The sequence below is a fragment of the Pituophis catenifer genome, unplaced genomic scaffold (genome assembly GCF_029215685.1).
Source record: "Pituophis catenifer annectens isolate HBS135680 unplaced genomic scaffold, rPitCat1.0.hap2 SCAF_8, whole genome shotgun sequence".
Taxonomy (NCBI): domain Eukaryota; kingdom Metazoa; phylum Chordata; class Lepidosauria; order Squamata; family Colubridae; genus Pituophis; species Pituophis catenifer.
The window spans coordinates 11,592,507-11,612,068 of NW_027256888.1; the positions used below are offsets into that span (position 1 = coordinate 11,592,507).

The 19,562-nt window shown below is 41.9% G+C and overlaps 1 protein-coding gene across 3 annotated transcripts in view; it reads right to left on the reverse strand.

The window, feature by feature from the left end:
• The window catches only part of CORIN (corin, serine peptidase), a 103,706-nt gene that overhangs the window by 36,930 nt on the left and 47,214 nt on the right, over positions 1-19,562 (reverse strand). For 2 of the 3 annotated variants that reach the window (XM_070948500.1, XM_070948498.1), the window contains exons 6-8: positions 6,596-6,709; positions 5,947-6,054; positions 1,193-1,303 (exon numbers count right to left, since the gene is read on the reverse strand). In XM_070948500.1, the coding sequence (XP_070804601.1) occupies positions 1,193-1,303; positions 5,947-6,054; positions 6,596-6,709 (333 nt within the window). The remainder of the gene's footprint in view (positions 1-1,192; positions 1,304-5,946; positions 6,055-6,595; positions 6,710-19,562) is intronic. The other variant, XM_070948499.1, reaches the window with a different exon arrangement.

Below are 19,562 nucleotides of genomic sequence, written 5' to 3' on the forward strand. Positions count from 1 at the left end.
ACCGGTTCGGGGGCATGGCCAGCCAATGTTATTACCGGTTCTCCGAACCACTAAAATTTTTTACTACCGGTTCTTGCAAACCGGTGCGAACCGGGAGCAACCCACCACTGGCTGCGTGGCTCAAAGGTCTGGGCCTCGTGGAGCCGTAGAAAAGCGTCGGCGGCGTTGTCAGCCAAGGCTGAACTGGCCAGCATGAATCGCAACAAGGTGACAGGAAACCCGAATGCAGAAAAAAACCCTAGAGTCCAGAATAGTCCAGGAATGGTTTGAAATGCAGCAACTGCCAAATATGTCTCTTCTCAGGTCGACTGAGTTGAAAACTGAGCCTGAGAGACATGGAGACGTGGCCAAAAAAATTATGACTCAGTCTCTAGGCAGATCCGACTGTATCAACCCATTCCTGGACTATTCCACAGCCACACAGGAGAAAGGTTTGTGCTCCGAGGTTGTGGGCTGAAAACCAACCCAAAAACTCGGAGAACGAACCTTTATCCTCATCCTACACCTGAGCTACAGATATTCACCACTATTACAAATAAGCAAAGGGCCAGTTTTATGCAGTGGCTAAGCACCAGGCCATGACCCAGGTGTCTGTGAATTCTAGACCCATCTTAAGCACAAAGTCAGGCAGGTGACTTTGGGTCAGCATTGGGAAAGAGGCAGTGGCAGGTTCTACTTAGCTTTACTACCGGTTCGCAGAATTGCTTCGCTCGCACATGCGCGTCTGCACATGCACAGAAGCTTCTGCGCAGATCATCCATGATGATGTCCGGGGAGGGTGGGCAGTGCCTTCCGCCACTTTTACTACCGGTTCGCAAGAACTGTACAGAACAGGGAACAACCCACCACTGGGCAGTGGCCAACCACTTCCAAAAATCTTGCCACGAAAACTGCAGGGACTTGTCCAGGTAATTGCCAAGAGTCAACACTGACTCAAAGGCATACACACAAGCAAAGAATAATCATAGGATCATAGGTTTGGAAGAGGTCTACATAGTACATATTAACATTATACTACTAAGATAATTTAGCAAAGTAGCATTTTACATATAAACTTTGTATTGAAATGAATATTTTTCGATTATGCCGGATGAGATACTTCAAATAAGATTCCCAAGGAAATCTATATCAAGCACGAAGATACTACACTTAAACAGCCTGTTATCAAAACACAAACTATCAACTAACTTACAACAGTTGGTTTCATCTGATTTGTCTAGGCAGTCAGGATCACCATCACAGATCCAATCCATGGTTATGCATCTCCCATCTCCACACTGATGCTGAGTCACTGGATTACAATCTTTAATAGATAACATCGATAAACAGAGATGACATTTCTTCGTTACTTAGTATAAAAACTGGCTAGCAGGACACTGACTTAAGGAATTCTCTTCCTCTGTTGTCAACGCTGATGTACAGTAAGTGTAATCATTAAGAACATGTTGCAGCAACATTGACCAGAATTCAATGGACCATTTTAGCTAAATCTAATTTTCAGTTTATATTCCAGATTCAACAGGAGTGGTGCAGTGGCCTAGAGGTGGAGCTCTCGCCTCACAATCAGGAGGCTGTGAGTTCGATCCTAGGTAGAGGCAGATATTTCTCTCTCTGGGCACAACTGAGAATATATCTGCTGAACAAAACTCTGCACTGGCAACAGGAAGGGCATCCGGCCAGTAAACACTCAGTTGCCCATGAGGGATTATGGGGTTGTTAAAAGAAGATGATGATTCCAGATTCAACAGAATGTGAAAATAATTGTTCCAACCTCAACAATATCTCATTTTCAAAGTTGCGGATTTTTCTAAAATTACCATTTTTGAAAGTGGTTCTTATTATCTTTAAAAGTTTCATTCATGCTTGTACCCAAACCTACAACCCAAATGTTGGAGATGTGATTGTGTTGATGCTACTTATTTTCATGTTTGCTGGACTTGTAAAAAAGTTAAAGCATTTTGGATAAAAATATGGTGGATTATTCAAAATATTCTAAAAAAAAAGGATAAAGTTTACTCCACAGTTGTTTTTGTTAGGTATAATTACAGATTGTACGGCTATAGAGACTAATTTGATTTTGAACCTAATAACTGCAGCAAGACTCTTGGTGGCGCAGTACTGGAAGAAGGAAGATTTACCCACTATTCAAGAATGGACATTAAAAGTAGTAAATTTAGCAGAAATGGCAAAAATTTCAGCATATTTAAAGGACCATTCAAATGAGAAATATATGTTAGAATGGAGAAGATGGATTGATTATATTCAAGGCAAATATCGGACTAAAAAATTTCAAATAGCTTATGAATGATCAAAGAGAGTTTATAAAGTACTTAAATTTAGTTTAGTAAAAGGGGAGTTAAAAGTTCAAGAGGGGGATAGGAGGCTATAGATCCGTGATGGCGAACCTATGGCACGGGTGCCACAGGTGGCACACAGAGCCATATCTGTGGGCCCGCGAGTGCATGTGCGCGCCGGCCAGCTGATTTTCAGGCCTTCCGGGCCCACCGGAAGTCGGGAAACGGGCTGTTTCTGGGCCTCTGGAGGGCCTCCGGGGGGATGGGGAAGGCCATTTTCGCCCTCTACAGGCTCCTAGAAAACCTCTGGAGCCTGGGGAGGGCAAAAAATGGGCCTACAGGGGGGACAGTAGGGGGGGCCATGCGTGCATGCATGGGGGGACGGGGCGCATTGAATTATGAGTGTGGCCACACACGTGTGCAATCCCCCCCACTCCGGCCAATTTTGGCACGCAACGGCAAAAAGGTTAGCTATCACTGCTATAGATAATTAGCTTATGTTAGTTTATGATTCTCAAATGTTATACCCTGTATTTTGCTCTGGGAAGTGGGGGGGGGGGGAGAAGAGTTGGAAGGGGAGGAGGGAGGGGGAAGGGGAAATGTTTGTAAAACTTTTAAAAACTTTTCAATAAAAAAAAAAGTTTCATTCATGCTTGAAGATCTGATCCTTGAAAAACAAACTGTTTGAATTCCCTACGGTACAGTCTGAAATACAGTGGCACCTTTAACAGCAAGCAATGCACAGTCTGCATCATTCATCAAAAGTTAGTACTCATTGGAAATGGGGTGGGGTGGGAATACAAGTACTCATACTTGTTTTTTTCTCCTACACAATTAACAGCAGCTCGGGTCAAAATTGCACCAGGAAACAGTACGTGGAATTGCAAACTTAACAGAAAGAAAAAGACCCAGTTGCAGAGGTGAAATCCATCCGGCTCTATCCGGCTCGCGGATGCTGGTAACACCGGTGATGTGAGGTTCAGAGAGCCGGCAGCATGTCCTGCTTTTAAACCCTCTGCGCACGCGCAAAGCCTTCTTCGTATGCGCAGAGGGTCAAAACTGCGACGTGAGGACGGCGCACGCACTTCCGAGTCGGTAGAGAAGCTGGCTGCATTTTAACCCCTGCCCAGTTGTAAGCACTGAACTTTTTACTGCAGATTATTTTTAAGTGATCTAAGATATGAAGAATTAAAATCAATGTATTTTCCATGTTAGAAGAGGATATCCCTATCTTGCAAATGTTTATGGTACAAAGTCTAGCAGGACAAAAGAGTCTTTATTTCTTCAGGAAACAATATATATATATTATTAAATAGTGGAAACAGGAAAAACTCTTGATCCTGATGCACGTCTTACTCAACTGTGTAAAACATATATTGATTTTTACTTGTTTGTTCCTCCATTGTTGAACATGTAGATATTTTGAATAAAGCCTTTCCAATTTCCTTTAATGAGGCATATATACATGATTTTCAATGCTGGTAAATATTTTGATTATGCAAGCTATGCAGGGGTGGGTTCTAAATTTTTTTACTACCGGTTCTGTGGGCGTGGTTTATTTTGTGGGCGTGGCTTGATGGTCATGTGACAATTATTTAGGATTTAGCAGAGGTATTGATCTATCAGGCTTTTAACTGCTTGCAGAGCTGTACCGATCTACCCATTTATTTTTTGCAGGCATTGGTCTACTCATGTATTTTTGCAGGCACCGGTCTACTCATTTGTTTTCTTTTAACACTGATCAGCTGTAGGGCGACCCTTTGAAGCCCGGCGGCAAGAGTTTAAATAGTTTTTTTTCCCCTCTAGCCATCAGCTGGGACTCAGGAGGCAGCAATAGATTGGGGGTGGGGCCAAATAAAAGGTAAGAATAATGCGGGGGGTAGGGGGGGTGCGGGGGTGGGAGAGAACCGGTTCGGTGACATCATATCGTCACCGCTACCAGCTCAGGAGAACTGGGCCGAACCGGGAGGAACCCACCATTGAAGCTATGGTTGATTTCCAGGTCAAAGGCTGATACCAAAATGTAGACAGTGATCCTGGGATGTAGATTACAAGCAATATTACCTTTGTTTATCTATCTTATCTTACGATTTATATGGACTGATCCTAATATGATTTGATTGCTTATTTGTACCCTATGACTGTCATTAGATGTTATACTTTATGATGCTTGACAAACATATCTTTTCTTTTCTATACACTGAGAGCATATGCACCAAGACAAATTCCTTGTGTGTTCAATCACACTTGGCCAATAAAATTCTATTCTATTCTATTCTATTCTATTCTATTCTATTCTATTCTATTCTATTCTATTCTATTCTATTCTATTCTATTCTATTCTATGACAGTCATTAAGTGTTGTACCTTATGATTCTTGATGAATGTATCTTTTCTTTTATGTACACTGAGAGCGTATGCACCAAGACAAATTCCTTGCGTGTCCAATCACACTTGGCCAATAAAGAATTCTATTCTATCCTGCTCAATCCAATTTCATAAAAGGACCACAGATTTTACATGATATTAAATTACTGAGTATTTAGATAAACATTCAGAAAAACTGAAATCAACAATGATAATCTTGTTCGGTGTAGTAAAGGAGCTGGACCTGATCCAATGGAATATTCTGGAACAAGGTAATTGGAATAAAAATGTTTTTAATTAAGTGGACTAGAAGAGGGTATCCTTCAGGCAGGGTTATTAGGAATGAAATTATAACCTGCCAAGATACTTTAGGGAAGTCATAAATTCTTTATCTTCTCTTCTTTATCTTCTCTAATTTGATATTGGTCTCATTGGTTTATCAACAAGTAACTGAAGGAAATTCTAAATATAAAAATTTCCTAAGAGTGCATTTTATGATCTGTTTTATTAATCATTATTAGACCAGTTTTTATTAATATAGTATATCACTTTGATAAACAATTATGTTAAATACATAACATAGCTACCGTAAGTCTTATAAACTTCTTACAGATTGTAGAGTATCTATATAAATGTATATAGGCTTCTCCATTCAGACCTGAATAGTACACAGAGAACATGAAAAACAAGCTTAAACCTTTTGATCTGTATAATCAAATAATGCTAATTATTGCTTCTGGGCTTCTGTCTGCTCCAGAATTGAATCTAGAAAGAGGGAGCTGTGATTTTAGAACAAACATAGCTGTCTGTGGTATTGTATATTATCTAACAATGCCTGTATCCGACTCTTTTGGGATTAAACCAGGGGTGAAATTCAGCAGATTCTGACAGGTTCTGGAGAACCGGTAGCGGAAATTTTGAGTATTTCGGAAAACTGGCAAATACCACCTCTGGCTGGCCCCAGAGTGGGGAAGGAATGGAGATTTTACAATATCCTTCCCCCAGGAGGGGAGGGGAGGGGAATGGAAACTTTGCAGTATCCTTTCCCTGGAGTGGGGTGGGAATGGAGATTTTGCAATATCCTTCCCCCAGGAGGGGAGGGGAGGGGAATGGAGACTTTGCAGTATCCTTTCCCTGGAGTGGGATGGGAATGGAGATTTTGCAATATCCTTCCCCTGCCACGCCCACCATGCCAAGCCCACAGAACCGGTAGGGAAAAATTTTGGATTTCACCCCTGGATTAAACCACTTCCTCCAAGCTTTTAAAATATATTTTTTCCTTTACCACAATTCTGTTCGTCACTAAGATCTCCACAATCATCGTAACCATCACAAACAAAGGTATAATTGAGGCATCTTCCAGTGTCGCAGCGGAAAAGCTCTTCACTGCAATCTGCAAAAAAATAATAATAATAATAAATATTTTTTTAAAAAGCTTAGTTTGGTTGAACTAAGATAGTCCATTCCCCCAAGCAAAAGACACATCCAAATTGATATCACCACTATGTCTTGTGGTAAATAATTCCACACATTAATGTGTCGTGGGAAGATATGCATTATTTCGTGTTAAATCCCTTTCCAATCAGAACATAACTTCAGACTTTGAGAGGGTGGGGAAATGTCTCTGTGTGCATTTACTTCATACATGCATATTCAGCTGAAACAGTCCCCTTCAGATGCCTTTCTTCCCAAATTAAATAATATTTTTGTTTGATCCTACTCATGACTTTGGTTGCCCTCTTCTGAGAAAAGATTCAGACTTACAACTGCATGTTTCACTTAGCAACCACGTAACTCAGATTCATTTAATGACTGCTGTCGTAAATCAAGGACTACCTATTATACAGATACAGTGGATGAGTACAAGTTCACTCTAATAGCTGTAATGTTGTTTTTCGCACTAATATATCATCTAACGCGCTTAGGTAACTTACTGCAATGCATTTCATCGCTCCAGTCATCACAATCATTAAAGCCATTGCACTGCAGAATTCTTGGGATACAAACCCCAGTTCTGCACAAGAAGCTTTCATCTTCTTCACAAAGTACTGAAAAACAAAAAATAAGGTACAGGATAATAGCTTTTCTTAGATTGAAAACCAAAAGTACTTCCCAACATCCCTTTGAAAGGGCATTAGGTAACCTCAAGCTCCAATTGTGAGCAAGTCCAATTTAAAATTATATCCCATTTACCGTGATAAGGAAGATTATAGCATTAACAATAGCATTTAGACATATATACCGCTTCACATTGCTTTACATCCCTCTCTAAGAGGTTTAGAGTCCGCATATGGCCCCCAATAATCTGGCTCCTCATTTTTAGGAGGAGCCTAAAAATGAGGTTAAGGTTAACCTTAACCTCAAGGTTAAGCTAAGTTAACCTTGAGCCGCTCAGAATCGAACTCTTGGAGTGAGCAGTGAGTTAGCCTGCAGTACTGCATTCTAACCACTGTGGCACCATGGCTCTGTATAGAACATTGAATATTACCGTATTTTTCGGAGTATAAGACGCTCCAGACTATAAGACGTGCCTACCTTTTTGGGGGAGGAAAACAAGAAAAAAAAATCTGCCTTTGCCTCCCAGCATCCATCCTATATTCATCTGGCCCGTTCACCGCCACCTGTTTACTGCCGCTGCGGCCCATTCGGCGCAGCCTGTTCGGCACTGCCGCGGCCGTTCAACAAGACCTGTTTGCCGTGACCCATTTGCTTCCGCCGTGGCCCGTTCGCCGCTGCCGCGGTCATTCAGCACAACCCATTCGCCGCCGCTGATCCTTACCGCCTGAAACCAGCTGAAAATGCGACATTCAGAGGCCAAAGACGAGGCATGCGGAGGATGAAAATGCAATGTGCAGAGGCCAAAAACAGCCGAAGGGTGGAGGCTGGCGGGTGGGGTGGGGGGGCTTCAGCAGCACTCGGTGTATAAGACGCACCACAATTTTCACCCACTTTGGGGGGGAGGAGTGCATCTTATAAAGTACGGTTGCCGTCACATCCCAGTAATGCCCTACTCTGACTATGTCAATCTCTGGGGATATGCGATAGTGGAATAATAAATTGGATGAAGACCAATGGCATTTACACTGGGCCTTATCTAACAAAATGGAATTCAATGTAGAAAAAAGTAAAGTTTTACATTTACATGTTCAGGTACAGACTAGGTGAAACTTGGCTCAACGGCAGTGACTGCGAGAGGGGTCTTGGAGCCCTAGAGACAATTTACTTAAATATGAGCTAGCAATGTGCTGCGGCAGGTGGTAAAAAATACAATCTTAGGCTGCATTAACAGAGGGATAAAATTATGATCACAAAAAGTGATACCACCGCTTTATAATGCCTTGGTAAGAGCACACTTGGAATGCTGCATCCAGTTTTGGCCACCATATCATAAAAAAAGAGGTTGAGACTCTGGAAAGAGTGCAGAGAAGAGCGACAAAAATGACTGGGAGCTGAAGGTTAAAACATATGAAGAACAGTTGCAGGGACTGGGTATGTCTAGTCTAGTGAAAAGAAGAACTAGAGGTGACATGACAGCAGTGTTCCAATATTTGAGGGGCTACCATAAAGAAGAGGTGGTCAACCTATTTTCCAAAACATCAGAAGGCAAGAAGCAATGGATGGAAACTGAAGAAAGAAAGAGGCAACCTAGAACTGAGGAGAAATTTCCTGACAGTAAGAACAATCAACCAGTGGAACAACTTGCCTCAGAAGCTGCGGATGCTCCAATACTGGAGGCTTTTAAGAAGAGACCGGACAACCATTTGTCTAAAATTGTATAGGGGTTGGACTAGAAGACCTCCAAGGTCCCTTCCAACTCTATTATTTTGTAATAAATGTGTGTAGGTCATTGCTCAAGTGGGCAATGTACAATCTATGCTAGAAGAAGTTTTGTACAAGCTCCCTCAGGTAGATCAGAGCAGGAGTCAACTCCACAGAAAGGCTAAATCTACCTGACTACAAAAACAGAATCTCGTAAACCTGACTGTTCTTTATTCTTATACTCATGTGAATTAGGGAGGTGCCTGACTGAGCTTCTTCCAAATATTTTCTCTTTTTTTGTGGACTTGTATTTGTCAGTCTTCCAAGCAGAACGAACAGGAAACATGGCAAGATAAGCTAAATCTATTTTATTTTAAGGCTATAACAACAGATTCTTCTTCTAAGACTGAACGGACAAATCTCCCATCTTCTCTTTTTACCGCCTGATTAGTTTTTTTTTTTTTTTTTTTTAATTTGATTTATATGCCGCCCTTCTCCGGAGACTCACAGTCTCACAGAGACTTACAGTGCATTAAGCAATAGCCTTCATACTTTTGTATATTTATACAAAGTCAGCTTATTGCCCCCACAAACTGGGTCCTCATTTAACCTACCTTAGAAAGGATGGAAGGCTGAGTCAACCTTGAGCCTTGGAGAGATTCGAACCAGCAGTAAATTGCAGGCAGCTGTGTTAATAACAGGGTGCTTTAAACCACTGTAGTACCAAGGCTCTTGGGACAGTTGCAAGTCTGCAAGTCTTGCAAAGGATTAGTTGATCCTTTGCAAGTTCCTTTTTCTGCCAGCTACTCAATTTTGGGCTCCTCCCTCATTTATATGACCTTCCCTGGGAAGCATCTCTCCCCCCCTCATCTTTTCTCACATTTCTTTACAGCTTTTTTCCTCCTCACGTGCTAACAGAATTCATATATTTTCATCAAGATCATCTTCTTTACGCTTTCTTATGAAAATTCAGACATGCGGTTTCAGAGAGCTTTTGGAGCTAACACTACTCCCCAAAAATAAAAACTAATACTGATGGTCAGGACTATTTTATATCAGTTTCAGCCAATATACTAATGCCACTTCATCCAGATAAGGATGATGGATAAATAATTGGCATTAGTTATGGTTATTTTTTCAGTTGGGTGTAGGAGATGACCAGGCTTAGCCTAAGGGAGGGGTAAAACATGTCATAAGTCACGAGTCCCTGTATGCCTGCCAGAGATCTAAGTCCAGCCCACCTCGAATGCCTTTCTTATCTCCCACTCATTTCCCTTGAACGTTAGTTGGTCAGATTCTTGTAGAATTTAAGCTTGCAACAAATCTTTATACTCATTTGAATCTCTTGCAGTGGTGGGTTCCTCCCGGTATGGTCTGGTTCGGCCGAGCCGATAGCGGTGACGATATGACGTCACCGAACCGGTTCTCCCCCCCGCCCTCCCACCTCCCCACGTTATTTTTACCTTTTATTTGGTCCCACCCCCAATCTATTGCTGCCTCCTGAGTCCCAGCTGATGACTAGAGGGAAAAAAACTGTTTAAACTCTTGCCGCGGGGCTTCAAAGGGCCGTCCTACAGCTGATCAGTGTTAAAAGCAAACAAATGAGTCGGGTCGTAAGTGCGAGGACTGGTCGTAAGTGCGAGGACCTTCCAGAAAGGACTCTGACCAGCTAGCCACGCCCACCTAGTCACATGACCTCCAAGCCACACCCACAAAATAAGCCACGCCCACAGAACCGGTAGTAAAAAAAATTAGAACCCACCCCTGATCTCCTGATTTCCCTAGCACTTGACATTGGGATTACTCTAATATAATAGACAATGGACTAGTCCAGGGGTGTCCAACTGGCAGCCCGCTGGCTGGATGTGTCACACACAGGCCACGCCCACCCCAGCTCCACGAAAAACATCACAAAATGTCACGTGATGCCATGAGTTTGACACCCGTGGTCTAGTCCAAGCAATCGCCAGAAGGCAACACTGACTTGAAGACACCGCCCCCTCAAAAAACCCACAATAATCGCCTTTGAAAAGTGCTCAAAATCTTCACTAACCTAAATGACAGCTACTAAACTAGGACCAGGGGTGAAATCCAGCAGGTTCTGGTGAACCGGTAGCGGAAATTTTGAGTAGTTCAGAAAACCAGTAGCGGAAATTTTGAGTAGTTTGGAGAACCGGTAAATACCACCTTTGGCTGGTCCCAGAGTGGGGTGGAAATAAAGATTTTGCAATATCCTTCCCCCAGGAGTGGGGAGGGAATGGGGATTTTGCAGTATCCTTCCCCTGGAGTGGAGATTTTAAATAGAAATGAGTAATAATTGAACCATTGCTAAGCAGCCAATTTTAAGTTGAGGACTATTTAGAGTAGGGGTCTCCAACCTTGGCAACGTTAAACCTGGAGGACTTCAACTCCCAGAATTCCCCAGCCAGCTTTGGGAGTTGACGTCCTCCAGGTTTAACGTTGCCAAGGTTGGAGACCCATGATTTAGAGTACATATAGTCACCTAACCAGTGGTGAAATCCAATTTTTTTTACTATTGGTTCTGTGGGCGTGGCTTGGTGGGCGTGGCAGGGGAAGGATACTGCAAAATCCATTCCCACCCCACTCCAGGGGAAGGATACTGCAAAATCTCCATTCCTTCCCCACTCCTGTGGGAAGGATATTGCAAAATCTCCATTCCCACCCCACTCTGAGGCCAGCCAGAGGTGGTATTTGCAGGTTCTCCGAACTACTCAAAATTTCCGCTACCGGTTCTCCAGAACCTGTCAGAACCTGCTGGATTTCACCCCTACCTGCATCCAATCAAGCCAATATCCCCAGATATGGAGTAAAGCTTTCCAAAACCCATTTCTAGCCAGTTTAATTCACCCGTTGAATGTTTCACCTACCCTGTTGGTCTCACCGCAATTATCTTATGTTCCACTAATATGACAGGAGTGGGAGATAAGTGATCAAGTCCCAGCATAACCATCATAAGAAGCTCCTCTCCACCAGCGTTCCTAAGTTTCACAGCTTCTATGGGAGGGTATAATGGCTTTTATTCTACTGTTGTGTAAAACCAACTCCATCCATTTTCAAAATTCATCTCTTTTGCATTCTTTATCCCACTGTTTCTCAACCATGGGTAGCTGGCGAATTCATGGAGTTGAGGTCCACACATTTTAATGTTGCCAAGCTTGTGAAACACTGACTTACTCAACACAGTTCATCATGCAGCAGTCCAAAAAATGCCCTCCCGTTTGTTAAGATGTAGACAATTTGCAAGTTATGGAAGCATCAGCAAGAATGAGTTAGAAAAAGCAGGATAATTTTATTTATTTTATTTATATCGCAGCCTTACTATTTTTACAAACAACTCAAGGGGTGAACATATCCTATCCATTTTCCTCCTCCTGTTTCCCACACAACACCCCGATGAATGGATTGGGCTAAGAGAAAGTGACTGGCCCAAAGTCACGCAACTGTCTTTCATGGCCAAAACGGGGGCTTGAACTCACAACTTTTTAGCTTTCTAGCCCTGTGCCTTAACCACTACTAGACCAAACTGGATCTAACAGGGTCACAACAACATGGTCGGAGTCCCTTTGGTATGTGCAATGATGTCACACATAAAAAGAAGCTTAGCTTTAGCTACACTCCCACAACAAAGAATGTTCTTTCTGCGCCAACTCAGGAAGCTCAAATTGTCCAAGGATCTGCTGATACAGTTCTACAGAGGAACTATTGAGTTTGTCATCTGCACCTCTATAACTGTCTGGTTTGGCTCTGCAACCCAACAAGACAGACACAGACTTCGGAGGATAATTAGAACGGCAGAAAAAACAATGGCTACCAACCTGCCTTCCATTGAGGACCTGTATACTGCACGAGTCAAAAAGAGCGCTGTGAAAATATCTACAGACCCCTCGCATCCTGGACATAAACTGTTTCAACTCCTACCCTCAAAACGACACTATAGAGCACTGCACACCAGAACAACTAGACACAAGGACGGTTTTTTCCTGAACGCTATCACTCTGGCTAAACAACTAATTCCCACAACACTGTCAAACTATTTACTAAATCTGCACTACTATTAATCTTCTCATCGTTCCTATCACCCATCTCCTCCCACTACAGTCATCTGTAATCTTGTTGCTTGTATCCTTATGGTTTATATTGACTGTTTTCTAATATGATTTGATTGCTTATTTGTACCCCATGACTATCGTTAAGTGTTGTACCTTATGATTCTTGATGAATGTATCTTGTCTTTTTATGTACACTGAGAGCATATGCACCAAAGACAAATTCCTTGTGTCCAATCACACTTGGCCAATAAAGAATTCTATTCTATTCTATTCTATTCTATTCTATTCTATTCTATTCTATTCTATTCTATTCTATTCTATTCTATTCTATTATCCTATCCTATCCTATCCTATCCTATCCTATCCTATCCTATCCTATCCTAATCCTATCCTATCCTATCCTTATTCCTATTCCTATTCCTAGTCTATTGTTATCTTGCCTTTTTTTTTATCTTCCCCCTCTCCCACCCAATGCATGTCACGCAGCTAGGATGGTAAGGAACATCTTAATCAATCCGATGAGACGGAAAAATACTGACTTTCCACAATCTTAGTGCAATATACTGTGAATGAGAAAAATAATCCATTTTACTGACATCATGTACACAGCAATGTCTGGAGATCACGCTTATTCCTGATGAGTCACAAGCAACATTAAAATGAAATCTCTCTGATTATGGGCCTGTCTGACTCAATTTGGAAGAGAGCTCGCTACGCTCTGACCTTGCAACTCCAGGGACGGCATGTTCTCCAGCATCTGCAGATGAGACTGGGACCTATTGTCTTGCCACAAGTTTGCAAGACGGGCCCACCACATTTCAGCCGTCAGGGAATCAGCCCCCTGTTACAGAAGCAAATCTGCAGGTTGAGTCCCCTGATTTATTTATTTATTTATATTTATTTTATTTATTAAATTTATATTGCCGCCTATTCGCCCATGGACACTCAAGGCGGCTTACAGAATATAAAACCACATTTAAAACAATAAAAACTACCCTGTTTCCCCAAAAATAAGACCCAACTGGAAAATAAGCCCTAGCATGATTTTTTTTTCCAGGATTTATTTATTTATTTACAAAAATTTATATGCCGCCCTTCTCCCTAAGGACTCAGGGCGGCGAACACAGATTAAAAAACATACAGTAATAAAAGGAAGCGTAATTAAAACCACAACAATAAATAATAAAACCCAGGAATCAGAATCAACCCATTTGTTGAAACAGCCAAGTCTTTAGGTCTCGACGGAAGGAGCAGAGGATGGGCGCCATCCAAAGCTCGGTGGGTAACTCATTCCAGAGGGCAGGAGCGCCCACAGAGAATGCTATACTCCTGGCTATCGCCAGACGACATTGTTTGGTCAACGGTACCCTGAGGAGGACAGCCCTGTGTGAGCGGACAGGACGGTGGGAGGCGGGTAGGATGCACATAATATAAGGCCTACCCCCCCCCAATAAGCCCCAGTTAAGATTGTCAGCCATATGGATGCATTTAGAACTGTATTCCCCCAAAATAAGACCTAACCAGAAAATAAGCCCTAATGCGTCTTTTGGAGCAAAAATTTATATAAGACCTGGTCTTATTTTTGGGGAAACACGGTAACAAAAAGAATCAAATAAATTAATATAGTACAATATAATAAAATCACCCCCACCCCCCACCCTGGCGATAGCAGATCACACAAACCATTTAATGGGCTCCATCCCGCTCTGAGTTCCCCAGGCCTGCTGGCAGAACTAGGTCTTCAGTGCCTTTCGGAAGAGTATTAGAGTGGGGGCCATTCTAATCTCTGGGGGAATGATGTTTCAGAGAGAGGGAGCCACCACGGAGAAGGCCCTTCTTCTGGGTCCCACCAGGTGTATCTCCCTTGGGGAATGGGACCCGCAACATTCCCTGCCTCCCCGCTCTGATCGGTCGGGTAGACGTGACCAGCAAGAGATAGTCCCTCAGATAGCCTGGTCCCAAGCCAGGAAGAGCTTTAAAGGTGACAATCAGCACCTTGAATTGCACCCGGAAGCAAATCGGCAACCAACGCAACTCCCGCAGGAGGTGTGATACATGTGCATACCGAAGTCTACACAAAACCATGCGGGCCTCTGCATTTTGCACCAACTGGAGCTTCCGGATGCTCTTCAAGGGCAGCCCCATGTAGAGCGCATTGCAATAGTCAAGACGGGAAGTGACTAGGGCATGAGTGACTGTGAGTAGGGACTGTTGATCCAGGAAAGAAAGAGAAAATTTAGAGAAAGAAAACATCTGCAACCTTCATACACTACACAAAGATCAAGAAAGTGGAACGAAGAGTTCAGTAAAGACCCTTGAAAAGAAAAAGGCACAACTTTGAGACAGAGAACTTCCATGGCAAACAACACTCCAGTCTTGAGCTTGATGTCCTGAATATGTGTCGCTCCTAATTTCCTGACTGAGCTTTGGACCAGGGAAAAGCAACATTCAGCTCCAATTCTTTGATTTACCTGTATGAAACTTTCGCCTCTAAAATCACCCGATCCGGTAGTGAGGGCGGTGGGTGGTTCGGAGAACTGGTAGCAAAAATCCCGGGCCCCCCCATGCCCAGCTGAGCTGCGCGATCATCAGAGGCTTTTTTTTTAATTTTTAAAAGCATTTTTTTCTACAACCTCTTCAGCCGACAAAATGCTTTTAAAAGTTTAAAAAAAAAGACTCTGATGATGGCGCAGCTCAGCTGGGATTGTCAGAGGCTTTTAAAAGCATTTTTTTCCACATCCTCTTAGGCCGAAGAGGTTGTAGAAAAAATGGTTTTAAAAGTAAAAAAAAAGTTGGCCACGCCCACTCAAATTACCCACCACCACCACTAAGCCACGCCCACAGAACCGGTAGTAACAAATTTTACATTTCACCACTGGTTCATATGTATGATGATTGTAGTTTTCCTGGGGTCATGTGATCAGCTTTTGTAAACTTCTGGCAAGCAAAATCAATGGGGAAGCCATATTCACTTAACAACCATGTTACTAATGTAACAGCTGTAATGATTCACTTAACAACTGTTGCAAGAAAGGTCGTAAAAATGGGGGCAAAACTCGCTTATCAAATATTTCACTTAGAAACATAAATGTTGGGCTCAATGTGATTTTAACTTGAGGACTACCTGCATTTAATAATTTTTTTAAAAAGTTCTTATTTTAAGTGTAAAATAAAGATTAATAGCCTTTGATTCAATTATCAAATTGAATCAAAATAAATAAATAATCAAAATAAATAAATAAATAAAATTGAATTAAAATAAAGATTCAATTGCCTTTGCTGTGGCAACTGAAAAAACTACCTTTGTTTTCCAACTACGGTAGCTGGTGTTTCAAAGATAGGAATACAGAAACATTAATTTGGCCTAAATCCAGGGATGAAATGCTCCTGGTTTGGACTGGATCGCCTGATCCGGTAGCGATGGAGGCAGGTGGTTCGGAGAACTGGTAGCAAAAATCCCTGCCCACCCCCACCCCCCCATATCCTAACAACTGAGCCGCACTGTTAGGATATGGTTTGAGCCTAACAGTTGTCCAGGTAATATAAGTGTACTGTAACTTTAATCTGTAAATGTATTATGTGACTTTAATGCTGAGTCATGCTGTAATTAGGTAATGACTGGTTGTAAGAGTATTTAAGCAAGGTATTGTAACGTGTTCAGTTGCTGCTATGATATGCTGCCATTGTGTATGAAGCTGATGTGATATGCTACCAGAGTATGATATGGTGCCATTGAGAGGAGTTGTTATCTGCTAATCATCGTTTGATGGATCTGCAACCATCGTGGTTTGTGAACCAGAGTGAGTTTGTTATTCTAACCAACTAATGTTTGTTTGGTAAGAAGATATCTGTAACTACTGTACTGATTTAACTGGCAAAGACTTGGAATTTGTTTAAAGACTATGAGACTGTTTTTCTACTATAAAGTAAACTTTTGATAAACCAGTTTGCATAACTCTTATTCATTACTCTCAGCAACGTTTCCTTGTGCATTTACTCTGCTGGTTGGTAACACAACAACAATATCCTTAACACGCACGAACATCAGAGGCTTTTTTTTTTACTTTTAAAAGCATTTTTTCTACAACCTCTTCGGCCAAAAAAATGCTTTTAAAAGTGAAAAATAAGAGTCTCTGATGACTGCGTGGCTCAGCTGGGATTGTCAAAGGCTTTTAAAAGCATTTTTTCTACAACCTCTTCAGAGGTTGTAGAAAAAAATGCTTTCAAAAGGCTCTGACGATCCCAGCTGAGTTGCCTGATCTGCAGAGGCTTTTTTTCTTTTAAATGCCTCTGATGATCAGGCAACTCAGCTGGGATCGTCAGAGGCTTTTAAAAGAAAAAATGCCTCTGCCAATCAGGCAAGTCAGCTGAGATCGTCAGAGCCTTTTGAAAGCATCTTTTTACAACCTCTTCGCCGAAGAGGTTGTAGAAAAAAATGGTTTTAAAAGTAAATAAAAATAAAAATTGGCCACGCCCACCTAGTAATATTACCCCCCCAAGCCATGCCCACAGAACCAGTAGTAACAAATTTTAGATTTCAACACCACCTAAATCACATCCTGGGGGTGAGACACAATGTTGGGGGCAAACTGTTGTAAATAACTATAGTAATGAAAAAAATTCCACAGCTATTTTTTCCCCTCATTAATCATGTTTTAAAGACCATGTCCAATTCCGATTGCTTAAAAGAATGCACAATATAAAGGATGCGAAGGGAGGATGTGAAGAAAAATATGTGGACTTTTCTTTTTTTTAATTTGTAGGGAGGTGACACAGGAATGTCATTTTGGTATTGTTCTTCTGGGTAAATAAGCAAGGTCAGAAAGAGCAAGAATGATGGATGAATTCTGATTTTGATGATTATGCGTGCTGGTAACTCATTTGAAAAACCTGTAGAAATATAACATTTCTACCAAACCATGCTGAATTTATTTTATTTTATCCGTTCCTTACATTTATACAGCAAACAGAATGTGACCCTGGGCAGCGAACAATAAAAGAAAAACATAAAACAAATCTAAAAACACTCCATAATAATAATAAAAAAAATCAAGTATTAAAGAAGACCGGAAGATTGCATCTTTACGGTTAAAGACAATTCAGACAAATCAACAAATTATTTCTGAGATTTCCAAGCTTCAGTGGCTCTGATGTGCAGTGCGTAGGGCACTTACTCCCTTACTGTTGAAGTCTGATTCATTTATAGCTTGTTTTATTAATTAAATTCTCTGAGAGTTTATAACTAGCGGAATGGAATACAGGTAGTCCTCGATTTACGACCACAATTGAGGCCCACATTTCGGTAGCTAAGAGAGGCAGCGGTTAAGTGAGTTTTGCCCCCCCCCTTTTTTTTTATTTGATTTATATGCCGCCCTTCTCCGAAGACTCAGGGCGGCTTACAATGCGTTAAGCAATTTTACAACCTTTTTTTTTGCCACAGTCATTAAATGTATCACTGCAGTTTTTATGTTACTAACACAGTTGTTATGTGCATCTGGCTTCCCCATTGACAGGCCAGAATATGGCAAACGGCGATCACACGACCTCGGGACGCTGCAACCGTCATAAATACGAACAAATTGCCAAGCATCCCGATTTTGATCATCTGACGGCGGGGATGTTGCGATAGTCATGGTGAAAAATGGTCGTAAGTCGTTTTTTTCCGTGCTGTTGCAACTTCAGCCACTAAACAAAAGGTTGTAAATCAAGGACTACCTGTCATAATGTATCTTTATGGTGGGAAGGGTATTTAGGATGGAATGAAAAGATGCTTGAATAAGTGGGAAGGGTATCCACAGCCAATAGGTCAAAATGGCAGGTGTGAAGCCCCAATCTGTTGACCTCCCGTGGGTGCCCCCTTGAAGGGGAGCATACAATAGCAATAGCATTTAGACTTATATACCGCTTCACAGTGCTTTACAGCCCTCTTTAAGCGGTTTACAGAGTCAGCATCTTGCCCCCAACAATATGGGTCCTCATTTTACCGACCTCCTTACCAGTTCGGAAGCGTGTGCGCGTCACGTGTGCGCGCAGACGTTCTCCGCATGTGCAATACCTTCTGCCCATGCGCAGAAGGTAAAAAACACATTACTTCCTGGCTAAAACCAGGATCCTTGGTAGTGCAGCGGACTACAGTGCTGTTAAGTAGCACTTAGCTGCCAGCTGCCTGCAATTATTGCGAGTTCAAATCTCACCAGGCTCAAGGTTGACTCAGCCTTCCATCCTTCCGAGGTAGGTAAAATGAGGACCCAGATTATGGGGGCAATAAGATGACTTTGTATAAAAAAGAACACCACTTAGGGGGGTCCGAAAGCCCTACTAAGCAGGTATATACAAAAGTATGAAGGCTATTGCTTAACGCATTGTAAGCTGCCCTGAGTCTCCGGAGAAGGGCAGCATATAAATCGAACCAATAAAGAAATAAATAAATCATCGAACCACTGGCCAAGATTGCTACCGGATTGGGCGATCCGGGAGCATTTCACCCCTGGATGGAAGGCTGAGTCAACCTTGAGCCTGGTGAGATTCGATCTGCCAAACTGCTGGCAGCCGGTGATCAGCAGAAGTAGCCTGCAGTACTGCACTCTAACCACTGCGCCACAAAGATATTAATGTTTATAATATGTGGGTATGTGAGTATGACAGGAATGTGGCTCTAGTCCTCACAACCTTGGATTCTGTCCACTAACTGCTAGTATTTCTATCTTGCAGTTACAAGAAAACAGAAGGGATCCACCGTTGAAGTAAACATACAAAAGTTTTCTAATTCAGCGAATGGCATTTTTTAAATTAATTTTCATTCATTTATAGCACGCTTCTTTTAAGAGAGGAACAAGGACAGGGCCTATTGAATGATTTCTCATCTCTTCTTTTAAAATATATGATGTTATACTCTAAGAGCATCATCTCTAAAAACAACATATCTGTGAAAAAGAGATTTTATCATCTGAAGATACAGAACACAAGCTCTCAAATTTTTCAAATGTGGCTTTGGACTTTTAAAATAGCTTCAATGTCACGCAAGGACAGAGATGTTAATACAACCTAATATAGTTTCTCTTAGACATCAAAG